The 25,086-nt window shown below is 30.7% G+C and overlaps 1 protein-coding gene across 1 annotated transcript; it reads left to right on the top strand.

Annotated features, from left to right (window-relative positions):
- Positions 1 to 72: 72 nt before the first annotated feature.
- On the top strand, positions 73 to 21,242 carry LOC129217338 (major facilitator superfamily domain-containing protein 1-like). The gene is made up of 13 exons (XM_054851622.1): positions 73 to 438; positions 2,212 to 2,312; positions 2,381 to 2,481; positions 2,849 to 2,904; positions 3,111 to 3,254; positions 4,739 to 4,897; positions 5,207 to 5,322; positions 10,528 to 10,628; positions 12,274 to 12,382; positions 12,552 to 12,689; positions 13,735 to 13,874; positions 17,134 to 17,248; positions 18,722 to 21,242. Exons 1-13 carry the CDS (start codon positions 417 to 419, stop codon positions 18,842 to 18,844), a joined length of 1,425 nt encoding a protein of 474 aa, XP_054707597.1. The 5' UTR covers positions 73 to 416; the 3' UTR covers positions 18,845 to 21,242.
- The last annotated feature ends 3,844 nt before the right edge of the window (positions 21,243 to 25,086 follow it).

The raw sequence follows: 25,086 nt of genomic DNA, 5'->3' as shown, positions 1-25,086 counted from the left end.
TTCAAGAAGAGGCAAGCCACTGGAATCATCGTCTGCTATCGCTTTTGTTGACATTGCAAAAATGACTCAAGGGTTGACAATTGTTAAGAAATAGGCATGATACTGGAATAAATCATTCAATTTTGTAGAAAAAGTCGTTTTGTAGCCAGCATTGTGAATTTCTTTTAAGATCTAAGAGTACTTCTTTTCCCATGCATCTACCAAAATTTCATTTTAATTCACTTTTTGTACGTTCTTATCGACTGCACTATCACTAACTTTCTGTTGATTTATTTGCTCATGTTCATTAATGCTTCATCTTGGTGCCAGAGCACTGTGCTAGTTCCAAATTTTGTTCAAGGTCAAAACAAATTCGGAAAGTATTTTTGTAACGAAAGTTATTTAGCTAGATAGGTGTTACTCTTATAAGATCAAAAATGTGCGTAGAAGTTGGACACCGTAAGTGCAAAATATTTTAATCAATCTTAATTCACTTAGAAATGTTTTTAAAAAAATTCTATCTAATATAAAGTCTTTTCTTTCATTTTTTGACATTAGTATAATCAGTGCTGTAGTTGAAAAAAATATTTGGGGAACTCACTTTGGGATTTAGGGAGTCTCAGAAATGGAAAAGGTAGTTTGAAACCAACTAGGATTTCATTTGCAATAGTTTTGCTATAAAAAACCGTTTGTTGTATTAACTTACAAGGAGAAACCAATTCCTTTGGCTACTGAATCCAACTTGTTAATTTGCAAGCGTCCAAAAAGCACATGTGCACAAACATATTTTTCCATAGCTTACGAGAATGCAAACAGCATTGTATATCCAATCCTCATAGACTGCTTTTGCCTGTTTATTTCAAGATTAAGGAGTTAAATGGTGGTCAATGTCTGCCGTTACAGAGTTGCGTATCAAGTTGTACTACATCTTGGCAAAAAAAGAAACAAATATTTCGGGGGATAACATTCTCTGAACTGCAGTACTGAGTATAATGTCATGTGCAATATACCCACAGCCCAGTTATAACATCATCCAAAGTCTGCAATTTTGTTCTTGTTATGGATTCATCAATCTGTAATAATTAATATAAGCAAGCTGGAAGCAGTCTGATGAATCTAACCCATGGAAGAAACAAGTCTCTGGATGATATAACCGGGCAGCCGATATATTTCATATAGTTCTTCCTTTGCCCTAACTTGAAAGCAGTAGCTTCTACTTAATAATATCATTTGTTACTCTTAGCAAACATATCATAGTATGTCTTTTATTGCAAGTATTTTTCTAAGTTTATGTGTATGGAAATTTCTTTTTAAAATGGAGGCACAAACTAAAAAGGGGTAAGTCCAAAAAATATGCAAAAAAAAAATATTTTTGCTAATAAAACCTCTCGCCATTCTTACTAATAATTTAATAACTTAAAGAAGTTATGTGATTCCAATTTTTGAAAATGACTACTTTAAAACATAAAAATTGTGGTCTAATGAAAAAAATATGCACCTCCAAAACTTTTTTTATAATTCTCCTGTAAAATTGGATTTTTTGAACTTACACCCTTTTCAACATTAGTACCTCAATTGTGTTTGAAAAATATGTAAATGCAATGTTAGTTATCATCAAGAAGGTAATTTTTTAAATATTACAAAATATTATTATTTTGGTTTGGCAAAACATTGCTAAAGGTTCTGAATAAAATCAAACGTGTTGATTGTACTAATTCTCTCTCTCTTCAAAAAAAAAAAAAAAAAGAGTTGAAACTGTCTCTCTTATTTATAATTCATATGCTTTATTATTATTTATTTATTTTTTTTACTATTAAAACATCTTGACTGTTATGCACATTTAAGCTATTTTCTGTGAATTTTTTCTCTTTACACTTTTTAAAAAATGAAATGTCTGTTTATTCTTTCAAAAAAGAAAAATAAATAAGTGCTAGAAATCAGTTTTTCACAACTATATTGATTTTACCAAAAAAACAAATCTTTCTATTTTTGAAAAAAGAAAAAAAATATATTCTAAATTAGTTGTCTAAATATCGCTTAATGCAATTTTTTGTGTGTATCTATATAATGAATCATGCATCCATGTTTTGAACCTTTCATATAGAACCATGTTTTTTATTTATGCAATAAAAACTAACAAAGGCAAATACATTGTTTTCCTTCAATGTGCATACCTTTTTTCTCATTGTATTTTTCACCATTAAAAAAAATCTTATTATTTATTTTTTTTAGCGATTTATAGATTTCTGGTTTTATTCTTCAATTGCCTGCTTACTTTTGGATCATATTACTGTTTTGATATGCCAAGTGTTCTCCAAGATGCTATGGAAAAAGTATGTAGATCTCTCTTTTCTCTTTCTTAATAGATATACAAACGCTAAATGATTGCTTTTTGTTTCAGGATTATAAGTGCGATAATACAACAAATTCATCATGCTGCACTGATTGTCTTGGCATGACTTCTGAACAATATAACTATCTCTATGCAATCTATTCTTGGACGTAAGTTTTCTCTTTTTCCTAAAAAGAATTAGGTATGAAAATTTATCATATGAAATGATGAATGTTTTTAAAACTGACCCCCTCCTCCAAAAACTTCACAGCCACAATCTGTGCCATGGGTGGGCTTCACTCTTGTTTGCACCACTGATGTATGAGCCTATTATATAAATGATTAGATCAGCATTAAAATAGGTTCATATTATGAAAAATCAGAAAATGTCAATGTTTAGTTAAATATTGGAAATGGCTAAAAAGTTTTGCAGGAAACATTTCATTTTTTTTTTTTTGCGATGAAATCATATTTCTATCATGATTTTCTTTGCATATTTTAATTTTCATATAATTATTGTTCTCATTATTTTTACAGAAATGCCTTTGTTGTTATTGGTGCTGGATTTTTCATTGATAAATTTGGAAATCGAAGTATGTATCTTTGTAACATTTTTATGCAACCTCATAATTGATTATTTTTCAACATAAGTGTTAAAATTGATTTTTTTTTTCCCACTTGTATATTGCTCATATTTTCTTGTTCCATTTATTACAGAAAAAATCAATACATTGAAAATTGTATACACATATTACGTTACAAAGTTGTTTGCAATATTTCTGCAATCATTATTTTGCAGTTGGAGCTTTCCTGTTTTCAAGCTTTTGTGTTATTGGTTCTTGCTTATTTGCTTTGGGAGCAACATACAGAGGTACTGCAGCTATGATACCTGTTATGCTTTTGGGTAGACTTATTTTTGGTGCTGGAAATGGCTCTTTAACAAGTAAGATCCAAATTTTTCTTTTCTGAATTATTTGTTTAAAAATAAGATTTGGTTCATTTTTTTTCACAAATTTACTGATTGCAACTAATTTAACTATAACCACTTCTTTAAATTCACCTTTGTCTATATAACTTTATAATAATGAGTATTATTTATTTTATCATTCAAAGACTTCCTTTGATAATTTGGACTGTACTTCTAAGTATCCAAGTAAACATAAAGCACACAGGAAACAGATCTTCACACCTTTGTGCAAATCCCCCACCACCAGGGGTGTCCGCCTGAGGAGGGGAGGGGAAGTCATGGTACAGACTGCGCCATTGAAATTTTTAGAGGGGGTGTTAACTAAGAGGGGTATTTTTCTCATTTTGGGGAGGGGATGCGCCCTTGCTGTTAGGGAGGTTGGCTCCCCTGGCGCCACTATCGTTACCACTGCAGCTTGAATGCATTGGTCATGGCCAAAGTACAGGCTATGGAACTTCTGCACTAACATTGCTGCTCCCACCAAATATGACTTGTGAAACATAAATATATTTTGTGAAAGTGAAATGATCTATAGTGTTGCTAAAATGTGTTGCAGAATCAGCACTATGAGCTAAATTTTTTAGTCTCCCTGACTGACAAATTTTGTCGCAATTTCCTTAACCTGTAACATGGGAGGTGAAAAAGTAGGACATAAAAGGAGACGTGAGGTCTCAGAAACCGCTCTATTTTCAAATTTTTTAAAAATTGCGTAATTAAGACACATTTTTGTAATTTTTTCAGACGCTTTTGAACTTTTGTTAGCACGGAAAAAAAATATTTTTAAATTTTGAATTGGAGTATACCTTTTCCCAAGGAATTTAATTAGAGCATTAAAATTTTTCGAGAGAAATCGTATGCTGTTGTAAATAATTTACTACTTGTAATAAAAATTAATCTATTATCTGTTAATGATTTTATTTTAGTTGTTTAATATATACGGAACATTTTAAGACCAGAAAATTGATTATACCAACTTACGGGAAAATTTTGACAGCATCTTACCTATTAGTATAGCGTCGTATTTTCAGTAATAAATCGGCCCTCATTGTCCCTTGAACATCATTGCATAACTTTTGTAAACATTTGAAACACCTCTCAAACACGTTTTGAATATTTTGCATATCTTCTGCATAATGCGGACAAGATAAATGAATCTATATCCGCGTCTCCAACATTATGAGCCATGTCTACTACTGCCAAAAATTTTAACACTGAAGGGGAGGTGTGATCTCACAGATTGCTTCTAAAACTTTCCCTGCATGTTAAACATTACCAAAATATATCATCAAATTATCATGCCGTGGCGCGAGTTTCATTGTTGATGACATCAGGAGCATTACTTGATTATTGGCTATTATATGTATGAGGATAATATCATTTTGTAAGATACATGCTTTTTTTGGAAATTTAATGTGCTTGATATGCTACTAGCTTCAATAATAAAAATAATTTTATTGCAGTTGTACAAAACAGAATCACATCCTTCTGGTTTGCTGGGAAAGAACTTGCTTTAGCCTTTGGTATTACTTTGGCCTTTTCTCGCCTTGGGAGTGTTCTGAATTTTTTCTTGACTGGACACTTAAGTGATGCTGTTGGATTAAAATACACATTGTGGATTGGTAAGAATATTATGTATATATGCATACAGCCGAATGTCAATGACTCAAAATTTGTAACTCGAATATTCCTTAATCTCAAAGTTTTCATTAGGTCCCAAACTTTTGAGACTGTTGGCAGAATACTTCCCACAACTCAAACTACCAACAACTCGAATGTTTTAGCCAGTCTGTTGGGACTTCGCGTTATCAAGAGTTGACTGTATTTATATGCTTATTTATGTGCATACGTGTGCACTTATTTATCTTTCATTCTGTTTCATTACTATTTCATAATATTGTTTAATTACTATTTCATAATCTAATTTTCAGGTGCTGGTCTTTGCGGACTTGGATTTATTTCTGCAATAATTGTTGGTATGCTGGATGTGTATGGTTTTAAAAGATTGGGCATGATGGATTCAATAAGCTCTCAGTCAAAACTAGTTGTAAGTATGTACATGTAAGTTGAATGAAAATGAGCTGAAGTGTGCATCACATGACTTCCTGTTACCCCAACTTTAATGTCATTTTCCCATTATTGGCAATATTGATGTGATTCAATAGTTTACTCTCTAAATATCACCATCAGTGGTCAAATTGAAACCAGATTTTTAAAAAAAAAGAAAAAAATCGCCAAATTTGTCACTAACTTGGCGACAAAACTTGGTGACCAAAAGACTGGTGATATATCGACAAGTGTCCACCAAATTATAACACCACTTGAGTTTACATCGAAATTAACAATGATTCCCCCCCCCCCAAAAAGGGCAAAAGACTCCTTTAGAAACACTTGAATGCAACCAAAAGGAGAGGTGCACAACTAGACCCCACTAGGAGTCTACGTACCAAATTTCAACTTTCTTGGACATATTGTTCTTGAGTTATGCAACATATATATGCACATCCACACATACGTATATACGGACGTCACGAGAAAAGTTGTTGTAATTAACTCGCAGAAAGTCAAAATGGATATTTCAAGTGTTAATACGTTCTTAGGTGCTTATCCGCTTGTGGTCGGGTTGAAAAAAAAGCTCAACCTTAATTCGGAGGTGAGCAAAATAAAAATTAAGGCCGAATTTTGAGCGAAAATTTTTTCGCGAATCCTTTTTTGTAAAAGGAAGTGAAAAATAATAATAACACTTGTTTTAATCTTTACGAATCTGGTTAGTAGTATTTGTGCCTCATAGAATACTTAACTTCTTTTCTTTCTTTTTATTAAAAATAACCATTTGAACAATTGAGAATTTTTCTGCAAGATTTTGTAATATTTATTCAGCTAATTTAGAATATGTATTTTGTCATTCGACAGTTTTGCATGATGTTGCAACACTTTAAATTGCTCTTAAAAAATTTTTTTTAATTAATATTTCTTGTGCATGTTTAGAAAATTTGAGAGAATTTTAGTTAAAAATATTATTGACAAAAAATAACTATTTATATTTTATCTTGCTGCAAATAACTTAACTGTCAGTATTCTTTTACACATAACATGCAAGTTATTAAGTACCAAATTTGAAAAATATCTAAGTAGTACAGTAAAATTAGCTCAAAAAATGGCCAAACCCAAACATCCAAAAAAAAAAGGTGAAACCTATTGCAAATTACTTCTTACCCTTCCAGCAAGAAGGGGTAAAAAGTCCCAGCACTTTGCACGTGGGGTTTTGGGGGGAAGGGGGGGACGAAATAATCCTCTATTTAAATAAAAATAATTTTTATTAAAATAATTCTCAAACCTCGTAGAAATCACTCTTTAATAGTAATACAATAAACTCTCACAGAAAAAAATCTAATTAACAGGGGTGCACAGGTGGTGGGGGGGAATTTGGGGGGTCCATGGAGCAGCTTTGCGTCATTGGAATTTTTGAGGCAGTTTTTTCAAAGGGTATTTCTTTCTTTTTTAAGGACTTTTATTCTGGATGGGTACTCTGTCACACTTAAGGAGTGTGCCATCGCTTTGAGGGGGGGGGGTCACCCTGAATTTACATTCTAAAATCAACTATTGCAGTGAAGTTTACGAAAAAATTTCCCTGACTTAAACTTTTTCAAAGTACAAAATGCCTCACAATGATATAGCAATATCAGAATGATAATTCTAAAAGATCTAAGCGAGCTCAGTAACCAAATTATTTGTGACTGGAGTTATTAAACTGTTTAGAGCGTTGGAAAACAAAATTCCTGTGCAGCATAAAAAAAGTCCAAATTGACCAAAGTTTCCCTACTTCTTCTTGATTAACTTACTTCAACTTTTCTATAATCTTTTGCCATTACCGTAAGGGTGGGACAAACCGGAATTGCCAATAGTGAGACGGGCAATGATGCAATTCTGCACCCTCTAAGTCGGTGGGAGTTCTCATTTGCAAAGACCAAGCTACCTCTCTTTTACGCAGCTGGTTATGTGAATTATGCTAAATAGGCGGACATATACTTGCAACACTATCTGAAACTTGAGTACATTATGCGATAAAAAAATTTGATCACATCAAACATCAGCTATTCAACGATCTAACGCAGTGACAAATTCATGTGGTCTAGAACCTATAGTGATTCAACGATAGAATAAGTCTTGATGAGAGCAATGAGCAATACAACAATAGAATGCTAAATATTTACACCTTTTTGTGTCCCAGTTTGGAAATCACAATCCGTTTCTAAAGCCCTCAGAAGTTTCTTCCCTCTCAAGTTGTAGTGGTATTGCTTGTTGATGATAAGGTGAGTTGCGATGAGACCTTTAACGTTCGGGTAGTAACATCACAGGAAATTGAAGGCAAACAATTTTGTGGCATTTCTTTGTAAAGGAGGTAAGCAGTTATGTCTTTAGCTTTTGTTACGAGAGTAGTTACTATCTGTAAAGATATGTAAGCCCAGACCATGTTTTACACCGAATGGTATGAACAGTAAAGATGGAATAACAAATTGCTAAAAACTTCTGGTACGAGTTATGCGCTGATCCTCCATCAGTATTCAATGAATCTGGTTTCAGAAGGAAAGAAATCCTGTATCGTTAAAGTGCTATTATCTGAAGCAAAAGGTTCATCCAACATCACAGAACGAACAGCTGGTGTCATATATGAGGCAGTGAGAAGCAAAGGGATGTAAATGGACATTTTCAAGTTTTGAATAAAACGCGTTTAAAGATAAGATTCTAGGTAGGCTTTCATTGATTTTCTTTTCTAAATCATGCTGTATAGAAGCAACTACCAGGTCTACTAGTACCATTTCTTGCCCCAAGATAGAGGAGAGGTTCACCAATCATTTGTACTGGTTATCTCCAAATTTTTAATTTTGCCACTTACATCCCTTTGCTTATCACTGCCTTATATGTAATAAATGGAAGATACCTGCTTGATCATATTTTGGGTAATGATAAGTAAGCTTCAAGGAAATATGCCAGCAATGCAGTGTGTTGGTCACTTGTAAGTATGGGAAAGCTAGTGTCATTTTTGATGGGTGCAAAGAAAGCACCACAGAAATATAATCTGCGTCCTATTACAACAGCCAAGCCTTCTGCTCTAGAAGACTTTCTGCATCTCAAATCTTGTTCTTGCTCTGAGGGGTTCATTGGATATAGTGAATGTTTGAAAAGTCTGAAAGTGGACTGAAGTGCTCAATTATATGCACAAACTGTGTTAGACATAGCTGCAACAATAACGATTTTGCTGAGGATCTAGATTCCAAAAAACATCTTGATAACGAAGACTTTTTGTTACAAGCTGAGGAGAAATCATTTGAAAGCAAAAAACAGTTCAGCGTAATTTTTCTGGTCATTTAATCAAATGTACACCATCAGAGGGGGTGGGGGGGAAGGATAATATTTTAGTATATAATTTCGTTTAGGGACCTGAGCTACTGTTCTTATGGGGGTGGACAGTCCTGATTTAATACATTTTAGATTTGCATGAAATAATACTTCTACTTGAAATAAAAGGTGGGGGGGAAAGGATTTATTTTATTTGGCAGAGGGTGGGAGGTGTGCTGTAGCTTTGAGAGGAGGTGCACCATCGCTCTTGGAGGATGGACATACTTGATTTCTAACTTTAACTTAGCATAAAATAATGTTTCCATATGAAATGTATGGAGGGGGGCTCGGGGGGTACTGCTTCGTTTTACAGGGACAGGGGGCTCTGTAGCATTGGTGGGTTATGTCATCCCTCCTGGGGGTCAAACACCTTTAATTTTATGCTTTTAAATTTAGTATAACATAATATTCTCACTTTAAATTAACTCTAAAAATTCTGGAAAAATACCCAAAATAGCAATTTTTAGATGCTCCCCATTCCAAAACCCGACGCACAATGGGGTGGGACTTTTTACCTGTTCTTATTGGGAGGGTAATAAACAATTTGCACCAGGTTTAGCTTTTTTTTTTTTTTTTTTTGGATGTTTGGGTCCGACCCCTATTTTTACTGTATTAAAGGTAGTGTTTCATTTAAAAGAAGTGAATGCTATAGACTATTGTTTATAATTATGTATAGTCTGCTTAAGTTCTCAATCCCTTGATGAAATAAACAAATAAAAAAATTTCATGGAGAACATTTTGAGTGTTGCAAAATTAAATAATTTCCTTAATTGTTTAGTCATACTTTTTATTGTGTTATTTTGATTTTTCTCATTTGTGGTTTAGAAACTGTACAACTATTTGCTTCATATGCCTGATCACACTCAAATACAAGCATGCATATTATTATTCTTGCACTTTCAAGTTCAAATTTAAAGAAAAAAAACCTCTTAGGTTGTCTTTAAAATTATTTTGTTTGCCGAATATTGTGATATGATGCTATTTTTGCAACTTTTTTTTTTCTTTTGAAGTATAGTATTTTAATAAAGTATTTTCAGAGTAAAAAACATAAGACTGTGCTATATTTTTAATGCCAGTTTGCTGTAAGTTTTAATGATATTCACTTCGCTTCTCATCAGGAGTATCAGTCAGTTGTAAATTAGCAAAATAGTATTGTTTAGTTGTGAATGAAAAACAATATGGCCTGTTGTTTTTACAATGCTTCATTCATATAAAATGTATTTCATTTTAAAAGTCATATTTTAATATAAGGTTAAACATTAACTATTAAGGCATCTCTGAAGCTTAGAATGAGCTTAGCTCTGAAGAGAATGTACATAGACAACTTTTTTTTGCCTTTTTTGTTGCTGCTTGATATTAAGGCCATTCCACAAAAAAGTCAACCCTTTGTCTCTCAGGCACGTGATAGTTCATATATTTCATTAAAAACAAATAATTTTAAGTGGTAATGAGACAAAATTTGTTGCCAATCACACATATGTTTTTTAAGAAATCATACTTAAGTTTGTTATTTGTTAAGCAGGCAAAATTTGTTCATTGATATTTCAAAGTATTATTTTTAATGAAATATATGAGGTGTCACATGCGAGACAAAATGGCCGTTTTCTGTGAAATGGCTTTTTATTAAACATTTTTCTGATGTAAACTTTTTTTTTTTTTTTTGACTTTAAAAATGAAAAAAAAAAAAAGTTGTTCAACAAAAGTTGTCATTCAACTTTAGATAGAGTTTAGAAAAAAATATTCTATTCCTAAATTAAAATCTTATTTAATTTTCATTTTTGAAGAAAAAATGTATCTAATATGATTTAAAAGTTTGAGTTTAAAAGCTTGACATTAGCATATTGTTTTTCAGAGGGTATCAGATGTGAAGCATTTTTCCATGTCATATTGGCTGGTGATTTTTACAATTATGTTTTTCTACAATGGGGTTTTCCCTTTTGTTGCTGATGCCAGGTAATCTCAGTAGTTTTTTTTTTTTTTTTTCTAATTGTGCTTATTATTTTTTTCATTTTGCAATTTTTTATACTTTAAATATTTGTATTATTAAAAATTATTGTTTAATCTAACTTATTCAAAAATAAGTTTCTTTTGTAGGAACGTCCAATGAGTTTGTCCAATTTTCATGAACGTCAAATTTTTATAACTGTTTGATGATTGAATATTTGATGTAGATAAGTAATGTTTGTAGCTGCCTGTCTCTACACCTTTTTACCAGATTTTATTTTATTCATATTGAAAGTTATGACTTAAAAACCCAATTTAACTTCAAGTATTTCTTCAGTTTGCATTTTACATAATAAAATTCAGTTAGATATCTGCCAAATTGGTCTTTTAAATTAAATTTTTAAAGCCAAACATGTTTCATTGATTCTACTCAATACAAAATTTTGTCATTGTTGTATGAAGACTTAAATTTAGTTTTAATAAATCTGCAGATATTTACCTTTCTTTCTGGTATTAATCATATCTATTATTTCTAAAAGATGTCTTTTTATGGCAACACCATAACTCTCTTAATATTTTATCAAATTTCATAAGTAAGGCTTTTTAAAGATTTTTTCATTGCTTTCGGCATAAAATAAAGAGAATACACAATTTAGGTGTTTAGTCGAAACAATTGATTTATTTATTTTTTATTTTGCAGTATTTCAAAGCATAGCATGTCAAAACCTAGACCCAGTTGATTGCACTGTTGTGCTAAGAATGCAAAGGTTGTGAGTTCAAATCCCCAAAGCCCAAAAAATATTGTTTTAATGGCTAATTTTCTTTAGCGAATTTGTGATCCAAACTTCCATGAATATACAATCTAAACTGATTGCAGGATTCTGAGCTACAGTTCTGTTGTTAAAATCAAGAAAAAAGACATTAATTTTAACATGTTAAAAACATAGTATAACTTTTTCAAAATATTCTAACAAAATAGAGGTGTCAACTTCAGTTTATTTTGTTGCTTTGTTATACCTTGTTTAGTGCATGACATTTGGAGATGGAGGCCTATTAGTTCAAATGATAAGAGAATTCTGCTAATAACTCGAGAGGCATGAGATCAATCCTCCTATAGGCCAGAAAATGTAGTCTTTGAGTGTCTAATTTTCCTCCGCTGAATTCTGGCTCAAATTTCCATGAGTGAATAAAACTCATTGGGGGCTGAATTCAAAACCAGTTTTTTTTTTTTTTTTTGCATTGAAATCGGAGGAAAAAGTTTATTTTTACATGATAGATCACATATATTTTATTTTTCCAATGTGTTTTTTTTGGGGGGGGGGAGGGGTATACTATCCTTAAAGATTTTTGTACCTCTATCATTGAAAATAAGCAAATAAGTGACATTTTTTGTTATTTAAAAATAAAGCCTAAAAATAAAAAAACAGGTTTTTGAATTCATTCTGTTGAGTACAAATGCTTTGCAGGGGTCAGCTAGTAAAATAGAATACTAATACTGTAGAGGACCATTAAAGGGCATGCCTTGGAATCAGAGGTTTTGTGTTATATAGATCATTTCACAAATTTGTAAAATAATATTGAGAATTTATTTTTAAAATTGGGTATTCAATCAAATCATGAATATTAGTATTATATATATTTTTTCATCTTTCAGCAAGTTCATTAAAGATAAATATCATTATGATGATAACACTGCAGCTTACATGGCTGGTGCTGTATACGATGTTTCTTTAATACTCTCTCCATTTTTGGGCGGACTTATTGTGAGTGTTTATATTGAATTCTTATGTTTTATTCATTATAAGTTAAATAATTTGTTTCATTATATCGCCCTACATAATTTAATTTTCCCTTTTACTTATTTAAAAATTATTGTGTGAATTATGTAATAGAATGTTATTTATCTAATTTTTGTGTTTCTATTTTTATTAGGATGTTTTTGGTAAAAGAGGAATTTTATGCATTCTTTGCTCAGTTTTAACAATTCCTGTGTTTGGATTATTAGCTTTTACAACAGTTCATCCTTTAGTATCTACCATATGGCTTGGAATAACATATTCTGTAGCTGCTGTAAGTTTATTTTTGCAACTGCTGTAAAAATTTGATTTATTTAAAGTTTTTCTTGGTAAAAAAATTTTCCAGAAAGATAAATATTTTCAAAAGAGAAGAAACAAAATTTATCCTTTGTGCCCTTTACAAAGCAATTTAACGTTTTATAAAACGTATTTAATTGAAAAATAATAATCTATTATAAAACTAGTGCAGCAAAATATAGGGTGCTTATAAAGTACAATTGCTTTTTCATTTAAATAGTCAACAAATTTAAGCAGAATAACATGGAATACTTAGCGTTATATTGCTGTGGGAAGGTAAAGTGCAGTAGAGTTATTTGAAGAAATGTATTTGGAATTCCCCCACTCACAAAGGGGAAATTTTGGAATTTTACATTTTTTTTTTTTTTTTTTTGCTTTTTTCAGCTGAAACTAAATAAACAAGCTTATACAATAAAGTTAAAGTACAACAGATGACAAAAATAATGAAAATGAAAAATTTGCAGACACTGCGTTCTGCAATATTTTTATTTTGTCTGTGTAAAAAAAATATTTTACAAGGAACGCAATACTTGATTGGTGTTCCAGTGCTTGTGTATCCCTAGTTTACTGAAGTTGAATACTTCAAATATTTACCATGAAATTAATAACTTTTAAGAACTCATGCAATTTTTATTTCATTATTTTTTACATGGAATTAGAATTAAATATACCTGTATATGGTATACATATGGTATTACCATATGTATATGGTAAGACTTTGAAACATCCTGATGCAACTATAAAATTCTGCACAAAATTGGTTTGTGCACAATCAGTTTTACTCTGTTTAAAACACAGATATGCCTTTTAATGGACTTAGCTTATTATTTTTTTAATGTACTTGATCAAAAATAAAGTTCTGAAAAATTACTCGTCTTAATTTTTTTTTTAATACACTGTAACCTTATTGTTAAATTGGGCTGTATTCCTTTTTTAAAAAGGTTTCAATTATTTATAGAAGAAGGTTTTGTTTAGTTAATATGGTAAATGATTCTTGTATTTACACAATTTTTGTATTTTAGGCTAGCATGTGGCCGTCAATACCACTAGTTGTTAACCAAGCAACAATTGGTACAGCTATGGGCATTGCTACATCTCTTCAAATGATTGGTGTTGGTTTTTCAAATCTTATTGTAGGGGAAATACTTGGCTCTAAGGATAAGTAAATATCTTTTCAAAAATTATATATTTTATGTATTTGTTCATTTCTCAAAGATGTTTATAATTTCAATGAGTTTCAATGCAACCAGACAAACTGGTATTCCAGTTTCACAATACTGTTGTATAGACTGAAACTTAGTGGTTAGATTTAGGTATTATAGTAGAATCTTGGCATATGTACACAATTTGTTCTGGAAGGCAGTCAAAATAGAGAATAATTTGTTTGACATTATACATAATGTTAATTGGATAAATGTGTTCCAGACAATGGTGCACACAAGGGTGGGGGAGTCCCGACCCCTCCCATAGGTCTTGTTTTTTCTCTTGATTGATTTTAATTCTATGATCTTGCACTTAGAATAATTTCAAACAGAGGTAGCAGTAATTTCAGTTCTAGTAATGAAAAAATAAAATCCTCATGTTGGAAGATTTTTTTTAAATATTGTGCACTTTTCCTATAACGAATTGTCTATGAGAAGCAGAATGGTAATTATTAATGAATATGCTGCAAAAAACATGTTTTTAGTCTTGTAATTATAGGTTGAAATGAGGGTCTGTGAAATTGAATCCATTATTTAATAATGAGAAAAGTAAAAGCGTAAATTATTTTGCTTTCTGGTTATTTACTTAAGTATATTTCATTAAATAATACTAATTATTTTATTCAATAGTTTATTTTTCACTGTTCCCCATTCTATTTAATAGATAAAATCAAATCAATATGTTTGGGGACGTATTGGGGTATGGTTCCCGACTACAGAGGATTGCTGATACAAACCCATGAAAAGCAAATATATAGTAGTATACATGAAATACATAAATAAAAATTAACTGCATTTTACTGGTACTAGGCTTGCCAGACGTCCTGGTTTGATAGCAACAGTCCCGGTTTTCAGACAAAATCCCGGTGTCCCAACCGGTTTACTTCACGTCCCGGAAAAAAAATTTGATGACAAATGACCAAAGAGGTCTAAAAATGGTAAGATTATTTAGGATAATTATTTCATTATTTGTAACATTGACTTGTAAAATTATTACCGGATTAGCTTGTGTGTATTTTTACAACAAGATTAAAACCAAAAAGGACTGTCTAAAAAAGTCCTATAAAATGAAAATTAATCTAAATATTTTTCACTTTTTATTCCTCATTCAAAATGGTTTTTATAACTAAAATAAATTGTAAATACATCTTAGAAGTGAAATGTTCAAATTTCATCTGCTGATGTGATTTTTTACTAGCCCTGTTTTAGAATCATATCAGTGGTGTGCCATATACTCTCAAACATTTTTTAGACATACAGTGTATACCCCCAAGCTTCATAAATTTTTATATAATAACATACCATGTTTATGATCACATACACAAATTGTGCGTAATGGATTACTGCGGATATACCCTCAAAAAAATTGATGGGAACATCGCTTTCATTTCAGAAAGCATTTATTCTGTTGAGAAAAAATTGCCCTATAAAACACCCCAATATTCAGCCACAGTTGTGTATCCTTTTGAATACTAATGACGTTGGGGGGGGGGGATTCCTGTGTCCCGGTCAAACAGTTCAGAAATCTAGCAAGCCTAACTGGTACCCAAGTCAGCAGAATGCATAAGTGGAATGTGGAGAGGAGGAGGAGGTATTTTGATGTTACTGTTTGGCAGAGGAGTTATCAGGTAATATCCCATTAGGTGTTCTTTCTCTTTCATGTGTTTTCTCTCCTACCTGTCTTTTTGCACTTGAAGAATTTTGATTAATTTCTCTAAAAGCCTATCTAATATTATCAGTCATTGACAATTTCTCAGAATTTTTCTAAAAAGGTCAATAACATAGTTGTTGAGCAAGTGATGCTTCTGTTGACCACAGCAGTGTTGGGGCACCATTTTCCAACACCTTCTGTTCTTTCTTTCAGTCATAACACATTGTTTAATTTCTGCAGTGGAAATGCTTAATCTCACTATTTTACCCAGAACTGCCAACTTTTAAAAATCTAAATTTGTAAAAATAAGAATTAACACTAAAATTTCAGCATTCAGGTGTTTTGAGGCCACAAGGAGACTTTTTTTCAATGCAAAAAAATTGAGCTTAAGGATGAAAAGACTCATAACTCAAAGCAACGCTCGTAGAAACTATAATTTTTTAGTAGCAGTTGGCAGCTCTGCTTTTCCCCTCATCAGAAGTAAGTTCTTCCATCACTTCTTCCTGCTACTTGTACAGTTCTTGGAGTTTTCCAGTTGTCATTTATGTAATATTCCACTAAATCTTATACCTTATGCATTCCAAATCGTGAAGGAGCGTACAAATGACAAGTTGAATCTTGCTTGAAAGAGTTGGACACACAGCAAATTTTACGAGTGGAGAAGTTGCCAAGTAACAAGGTTCCACTGTATTTTGTTCATATCTCTATTTAGTGGTTTGTACTTTAATCTTTCTTGATGTAAATCTTCTATTTTTTTATTTTAATTAATGCTGTTATCAATTGCAAATTTTGGTTATGCAATGTCATCTTCTATAAATTTTACCCGGATTACCAGAAAGCAATACATTTTTTTAGACAAATTTTAACAAATTTTTATTTTCAATCAATGATGTAAATCTTTTTGTTATGAACCACTTTTTGCAACTCATATGCTACTTTTTAATTTCTGATGGATAAAAATCAGTTATTTTTGGATCGAAATGTCCACTGATTGCATTTTAGATAACAGCCAAATTATAAAGTTTTTGTCATATTAAAAGTATTGTGGCAATTGGAATAAAACTAAATCAGATTGCAGCAAGTTTCCACAAGTATAATTCTGAAGCATGAAAGAGACCATGTCCCTCAAGATAAATCTTACAAAAATTAATGATTGACGACAGTTGTTGTCTCGCCCATCATACTCACCTGATATTTCCCCATCTGATTTCCTTTTGTTCCACTTGCTAAAAGATAAAATAACAATTGATATCCAAAAGGTCATCTCCAATTGTTTTGCTCCAATACTAACTGATTTTTATTGATCCACGCTTCAAAATGTTCACTCTGGAAGGCCAAAGGCTATTGATAATGAAGGCAATTTCATCATTGACTGAAAATGAAAAGTTGTTGAAATTTATGTTTTAAGAATACTGCATACTTTCACAAATAATTGCATTGATTTTTATTGAAAATAATTCAAAAAATGACTTATTACTTTTGATTTTCATTTTTGTCAATCATTTTTGCCTATTTTGTTGATTTCTATGATCCAGCAGTTTTATTTACCAATTTTATTTTTAACATAGGCTGCCCGAAGAAACAATTCTGAATCACTGGAAATATGTAATGATTTATTTATTGTGTAATACCTTAGCTTGTGTAGGAACTTCTATTGCACTAAATATCAACGATTCTAGAAAGGTAAAACATTTGAATAAACTTACTATACTTAAATTCAACACTGTTATGCCATGTATTTTTTTTTCTAAAGTTGTTTAGTTGTCAAATTTTTGCATAATATGTTTTGATGAGTAGAATAATGCATTTTTTGCATAACGAAAGTAGTTATTATTTTCTAGCTTGACAATTTTTAATAACACATTACTTGAAATGATGTGTGTTTGAACAGTTTTATTGCATATGTTTTAAATACGCTTACTGTTATATTTCTCTGTGATTTTTACAAAACGTTTTAATATAAAGATTGGCATCAAAAACCTAACTGTAGTGCTAGACACATGAATATTTATAGATAATGGAATAGTAGAAATGTAAGAACTAATATTGTTATAACAATTAATGTTTGTAAAAAATAAAAAAAAAATTGAAGGGTTTATTTGATTTTCTTATCTTTTAATGATGTGGATTGTCATGTTAGAAATTGAGATTATTTTTGTGTTGCAAACAAAGTTGTGGTACGGAATCAAAATTTAAAAAAATCAATGGTGTTGCTGTTTGAATATTTTTTAAGTAACCACAGCAGGCTTTTAGTTGTCGAGTGTCCAGTGATTATTTTCAGGTTTACTGTAACCATAACTGACTAGATTTTTTTTTATGTCTGTACCTATGGGCAACTGAAATGACCATTTTGGCTCTCTCTGAAACCACATTGACCAAATTTGTTGTATCCACATCAAATGTGTTACTATGATTTTTAAAAATGTACAGAAAAGCATATAGCTTTTTTTTTAAATGTTTCATTAAACAGTTTTCCATTTTTCATGCATGGAAAGAGCCTGCTAATAAATGGGGACTTAAACTTAGGGTTATTTTATTTTCTTATTGCCCTCATCAACAAGAAAGACACTGTCAAAAAGTAAAGTTTGGACAATGAACGTTTTTCTAAATATTTATTTTGCACATATTTAATAATTACAAGAATAAGTTCAAGTATTGATACTTCAATTTATTCTTATTGACATTTCTTGTGCACAGCTGTACTGCAAATTACCTTTTTGAAAATTATAATTGTACGAGAGAAAACTGAGGCATGCCTTTTTTGCTTAGATGGACCTTTTGAATGTTGCAATTTCATTTTCAAAAGTTCCTAATAGTTTTGATACACTATTTTAACATATGAGAAAGCATATATGAAAGCATCTGGAGATGAAGATTTATGATAAATAACATTAAAAATTAATTTTGGTACAGAGGAAAAACCTCAAATTATTTCTAAGAAAATTCCTTTTTATGAAGTTTCTTTCGTATGTTAATTTTTTACTGTTTATTACTCATTCTTGTGGCGAGTGTTCAATTATTTCTCATTACAATGTTTGATTTCAATGTATCCTTATTTATAGGGTTCTGAAATAGTTTTTTGCAGTTATTTAGTATTTAGTGTTGTGCTTCTTTTTCTTCTCAATTTAGTTTCTTCTCTTTTTGTCTAAATTATAGGGCGGAGTACTGAATTTGAGTCGTAAACAAGCTAGAGAAAAAATTGAAAATGAATCATCACTTAATTCTGATGTTAAGGCTCTTGTAGATTGTGCTGAAACAGCAGATGAAAGGGACAACTAAAAGTGTTAAGTTTGATTCCAATTCAAGATTGGAAAATGAAGTTAATTCATCTCATTGTTAATCATGATCTTTCTTTGATGTTGTATCAATTTGTTGAAATCTGCAAAATATTAATTTTCAAATATACATATCTCAAAATATTTTTTATCTGAAAATATGAATGTTTTTGAATGTGTTTAAAATATTCCTTTTCGTTTTGAAGTTGAAAAAAATGCTTTTCCTACAAATATTTAAATCGTTTTTTATATTTAAATCTTTTTAAAATAATATATTTGAAATTTATGTATTGTTTGACGGTAAGAACAAAAATTAGGATTTGACAAATTGCAGGTTTTTAAAAATTAATGTGATGATTAAGAGCACTTGATTTTTATCAAGTTCAGTGTTATGTTGTTAATGATTTATTCCATACAATCTAAATTACTATTATTTTTCATTGGTTTCGGTTCAACAATTAATTTGGTTCAAGAAAAACTGGAAGCAAAATGCTGGAATTATAATGGAGAAAGTAAAACAAGAAATAATCTTTAGAAAAGGAAATCAAAACTTAAAAGGTATCATTTTTAAGCAAACTGAATGTTTCTTGTCTGTCAAAATTTAGTCCAAACGTATAATGTTTCCAAGTTTCATAAAATTCTCAAAATGGTTTTTTAAAATGCCAAATCTGCATGAATAATTATGCATTATAATTATTAATTGCTAAAATGTTTTTACATAGCACCAGCTTTATTTTTAATTTTCATTGGTTTTCTTCTATATTGTAAAAACATTAAGATGCAGCTCATTATTTTTTGTCCCTAATGTGACGTATTGGTAGTTTTGTGCAGTTCATGAAATGTGTTACCTGATCAGTACCTGCTGCATCATTTTGCTACTCAATAATATTCAAATGAATAATTTGTGTTTCCATTGTTGTCCTATGTTTTTAAAATGATTTTATCAGTGATAATTCTCTGTCCAATTATCACAAGCATCTATGAGATTTTTACGTATCTTTGGAGAATCGTTATTAATAATTTTCATTGTTATTTATTCACAGTATGTAATTACTGTTTGATATATAATGATTTCTTCAGCATTACAATTTATTGATTCTTCAATTATAATAAAAGAAAAATAGTATATGTATGCATTATTGGATAATTATTTTTTATAAAAATCCTTGGTTTATGACTCTGGAAAAACAATATTATAGACTTTATACCTTTGGTCATTAGAAATCATAAAAATTACTTAATTTGTACGAACATACACCAATTCAACAATCTTGTGCAGATATTGAGCAGCCTCTTAATTTTTACAAGAGCTTGAAGTATGTATGCTCGTTTCAATAGTTTAATTGATGTGTTGAGCTTCAGGATAATCTAACTGCAAACAGCCGCATTCTGTTGTAATGCAATATAATAATTAACTTAAATTTTACAAAGTTGAGCATTTTTTTTTTTTTTTTTTTTTTTTTTTTTTGTAGCATATTGTTTTGATTTCAAAAATTCAATTATTTTGTTAACAATGTTTGGGCAATATAAGTCATGTTGTTCTTTAAAAAAAATTGCTTGAATACAGATTTGATTTAACGCATTGAAACCTTTAAGGACACATAACTTAAGAAAACATCATAAACTGTCACATTTATTTTTAAAAAATATTGAAAAATAAAAATAAATGATTCAAAATAATTTTAAACACTATAACTTACGAATTTCATACTTTATTTAGTCAGTTGACTGCTTTCTTCCAAATGATGTATGTCAATGATTTAGTAAAAATCATAATTTATGAGGAGGATGTCAGATGAGTTTCTCTCCCCCCCCCCCCCCCCAGTGGGTTATTGACTTTCTCTGAGCACATACCATTTGGAATTCTGTGATTTAAAAATAAAAGTCTGATTGATATCCCATGCTCAACTGACACATATTCTTATCAATTCAACTTCTAATTTCATATTTCCTTATTATATGGATTCCTATAAAACCATCTTCTTTTGTTTAAAATTTATGTTTTTTTTTTTTTTTTTTTGAAAAGAAATAATTATTAATAATTATCCAAACATTTTAACTGTACCAGAAACAGGTAGCTTTAAACCTTATATGGATGTTTTTGTACATTTTTTTATGTGCCTAGAAGTTAAATGTTTTATTTCATATATTTATATTTTATTTATTTATATTCATAAGTTATACGTTATGCATGGGAGACATTCCATTTGGCATCACTTGTTAGCTTATATGTCCATTTTGTATTAATGTCAGTTTGTAATCTGATTGTGTCTTCATAAAGTGCCTTTATCTATTGAAATTTGTATCTACAATTGTGATGTTTGTGTGTTTTTAATTCTAAAAAGCATATGTATGAATTTTGAGTTTTTTTCTTCTCATATTTATTGTCTAAATAAACAAAATTTCAACATAGATAGAAGTCTTAGTTTCTGTGATTACCAGTGGTAATTAGCATATTCAGGTAATTGATTTTTGTATTTACTTTCTAAGATCGAATAGATAGGTTTTACTTCTTTATGATAAAAAAAGCTACACAGGGGAACAATTTTAAACAAAATTTCTGATGAATTAGATTTTTGACCTATTTTAGAGCAAAATAGACATGCTGATTTCTGAACTATAGATAGTTTTCGTCTACCACGACAATGTTTTTCTAGACATCTTTTGTGAATGTGACCCATGTCTCCACGAGAAAGTGTGCACCTGAAGCTGCTCTACTGCTCTCCTATCCGCTTACATAATCCTTTTTAAATAGAAGTAAGGAGTTTATTTTCTAAAATATAATGCTTATTATTTGAGAAATTTAAATTGAATTTATTGTTGCTGCCAAAAAAATAATTCTCAGTTAGAAATGTTGAAAAATTAAGTCAATACAAAAAGGTAATATTTTGTATTGTTTATGCAGGACCAACAAGAAACCATAACAGCCGGGTTGAAAAAACTAAGGGCCTGGTCTGTGGTGGAGGTGAGAGCAGCTCAGCATTTACTATAAGATTTATGTTTTAAGCTGGGGGCAGGCGTACCAGCTGCCAAACTGACTAGAGGCCCGCCTTGTCTATCGACAACCCAGAAATATGTAATTTTTGCTAGTTAAGAACTCTTTTCTTTTGTCCTACATATTTTTTACACTACATTTAACTGTCCTAGATTTGTTAAAGTGGTCAATGTAAGCCCTACGCAGCTTAAAAAAGATGATGTGCTCGACTAACTATAGGCAATAACTTCATCGTGGTGCATGACCCTCTAAGAAACCTAGATATCCCTTCTTTGCTTCTCAATCCTACCCATTAGCTTCCTTCCTGGAAGCACAGCAAGAAAAAAAAATTTCTATTTACTTTTCATAAAAAATGTAAGTTGTTTACAGTTAAAACAAAAGCAGGTTGTAATCATTGTTTGAAAATATTCCACAGATAAAGAAAGTTTATTAGTATTCCATATTATAATATTTACAAGATTCGGCTTGAGAAAAAGGTGTATCTTCTTCACTTGCTAAGTAACAGAAGTTCATTGTCTGTACTGCAGAATTTTTTGAAAATGATTGAGAATCTAAAATGAAAGAAAAGGTACAAGTTATAGAAAAGAAAGAAAAGAGATATTAGAAATAAAATATTCATCATAAGAAGTTTTTTTCTTTTACCAGTTTCTGATGCTATGTTTTTGCTACAGTTTGGTGACTTGGGTTTCAAAATTTAATTTATTTCCTTTAAAAATCAATTTTGTATTGCCCTTATTATTCAAATATTATTAATTTGATTAATACATAAACTCATAGATTTTAATTTTGAATTTCAAATCATTAATGGATTAAAATCATATCAGGTAGGTACTTGGTTGTATCCAGAGGGAGCAACTTCCCACTTTTTCAAAGAAGTAGTTCAGATGAGAAACTAAAAAACCCAAGAAATCAGGGGAGGTTTAGCTTGCCTTTTACAGTAATGCTAGACAAGGTGCTCTATTGGCTTTCTTCATCTCACTGGCTGATTTTATGTAATATGACTCAGAAATAAAATCAATGAATAGGTAAGCCAGGTTGAGTATTCACCGTTACTAGGCTTTCACAAACACGGACAGTGGCAGCTGTAATTGGAAAATGCTACAAAACCTGATAAACAGTTGTTCAAGAATTATTTTATATAAAGGTTCTTTTGTGTATGTGTGTTTGCTGTAGTGTACTATTGCTTGTGAATGCACGTTCCCTGTGCACAATTAAAACAGTTTAGAAAGGTGTTCACTCTTCCATTTTGAACTAACTAACCCCCATTATAAGCAATAGGGGGGCAATAATCAATTTAGCGCTTGTCAGTTAAGAAATATTTGTTTTTGCCTACGATAATATTTTAAAGACTTCTAAGTTCAAAAAAAATCAGTAGCAAAGAATTTTAGAAAGAAACATTACAACTGAAAGTTTTATTGTAATTTAAGTACTCACCAGTGTTTACAGATACAAAGTTTCGATGTTGATGATTTCGAGTGCTTGTTGATGGATAATGATCAAAATTTTCTCTCTGTTGATGACTTGAAACTGGGTTAATCGGTGATGCATCATTGTAGTTAATACGAACTATCGGTGGTATCCTTGTGAATTCTGCTCTTTGATGGTGATTCATATTTGAATATTCTTGCAGAAATTCGTTTGGATGCGTGTTGCGCATTTCATCTGAAATATAATATACATACTCAATGTTATGATGAAAGCTTCATGTAAATATTTAAAGATACACTACTAAAGTAACAAAATTTAAAGTTAAAATTTTACAATCTTTTTCAATAATACTTACAGCTTGCGTTATAACTTAAAGGTTGACAAACATAGTCGATTATGTACGGTTCTTTGGAATATTTACAACTTGGTAAATTTAAAGCTTGAGTTCTAATATTTACTGGTGTACAATTATTTGATGTGTTATTGACGTGCACTTGAAAATTTGAGGAATAGTCGAATTCAAGAGATTCTTCATTCGGAATGTTTTCGTTTATATTGACATTCTTTCTCCCCGACATCAATTCTTTGTCTTTTCTTTGTTTTGCAGTGACTAGAAAGCAAGATGAGGGTTCTTTGTACCAGTCAAACTTTCCTTCGCCTGAAATCAACAGAAACTATGTATATATATATATAAAATGATAAAGTAATCTTGATATACTTTTTTTTTGTCTCATAAGTTTAAAATTATCATATCACTGTGCCTTGTGCTTATTGAGATCACTTGGTATAATCTTCAAAAGCATTAGCAGTTGCTTAAAAAAAGATAATGTTATCACGTTTTTATATGGAAAGTAATACAGATTTTTAAATCAAACGAAAAAAAGCAAAACGGTTTGAACTTACCCAGTGCTGCAGTTGGAAAAGAAAGTTTGGGGGAAGTCACCAAAAGAAGCGGTAGTTTGAAACCAATTAACATCGCATTTTTATTCTTTTTACAATTAAGAACAAAATATTGGAGGGCCGGATCATCAACTTTGAGACCGTTTAACTGCTAAGGCCAACAGTAACCTATGCTGTTTTATGGTTTTCTGAGTACTCTACTATGGTGAGTAGTTATCCTATACTTATTTCCGTGGGTCACTCACAGCTTTAGCAGATATTACAAACACCTTTGCCCCTAAAGCCAAGAATGAGCAACCAAACTATTTATACTAGTATGTACCTAATCTAATGTCAAGTAGAATGTACAATTAAAAAATTGGTGGGGATCACTCACAAACCTTTTGAAGCTGAACGATTATTTATTTGATCTTAAACTTTGACCTGTACTCGAGGACCAACAAATAAGATACAAGAAAAAAAAACTTTTCGTATCTTAGTTACTACTACTAATACATTCTGAAATGTGTACGAAAAGTTGAAGACATCAACTATCACAAGCTGTCCATTTAAAAAAAAAGCTCTTAAAGATCTTCGTGGGGGATAAGTAGAAAATTAAACTACACATCTAGTACTGAATGTGAGACATCACGAAATTCAAATATATATTCATTCGCTCCATATTTCTTGATGTCATTAGTTTAAGGCGTCGATACACAAAGTGCAAATAGGAGAACCCTTCTTGTTTTCAATCATGATACATTTCTTTAAATTCAGTTTATTTTTTATTCGTTCTTTATAACTTTTTCTTAATGTTAGAAATCTAAGAAAAGTACTGAAAAGAGAAAAAAAAACGTCCAAGGAATAAATTAAAATAAGGAACATGAGAAAGTGAGTGCTGTTCAATGCTCTTAAAACATTAAGGATAAATACTTATGTTAGTT

The sequence above is a fragment of the Uloborus diversus genome, chromosome 2, assembly GCF_026930045.1.
Source record: "Uloborus diversus isolate 005 chromosome 2, Udiv.v.3.1, whole genome shotgun sequence".
Lineage (NCBI taxonomy): Eukaryota > Metazoa > Arthropoda > Arachnida > Araneae > Uloboridae > Uloborus > Uloborus diversus.
This window is presented reverse-complemented; position numbering and strand designations above follow the sequence as displayed.

Coding starts and splice junctions, on each gene's coding strand:
- LOC129217338 (XM_054851622.1), top strand. CDS start 417: ATGTGCGTAGAAGTTGGACACC. Junction 2,482..2,848: donor TATGCAATCTATTCTTGGAC/GTAAGTTTTCTC, acceptor TTATTTTTACAG/AAATGCCTTTGTTGTTATTG. Junction 10,629..12,273: donor CCTTTTGTTGCTGATGCCAG/GTAATCTCAGTA, acceptor TTCATCTTTCAG/CAAGTTCATTAAAGATAAAT.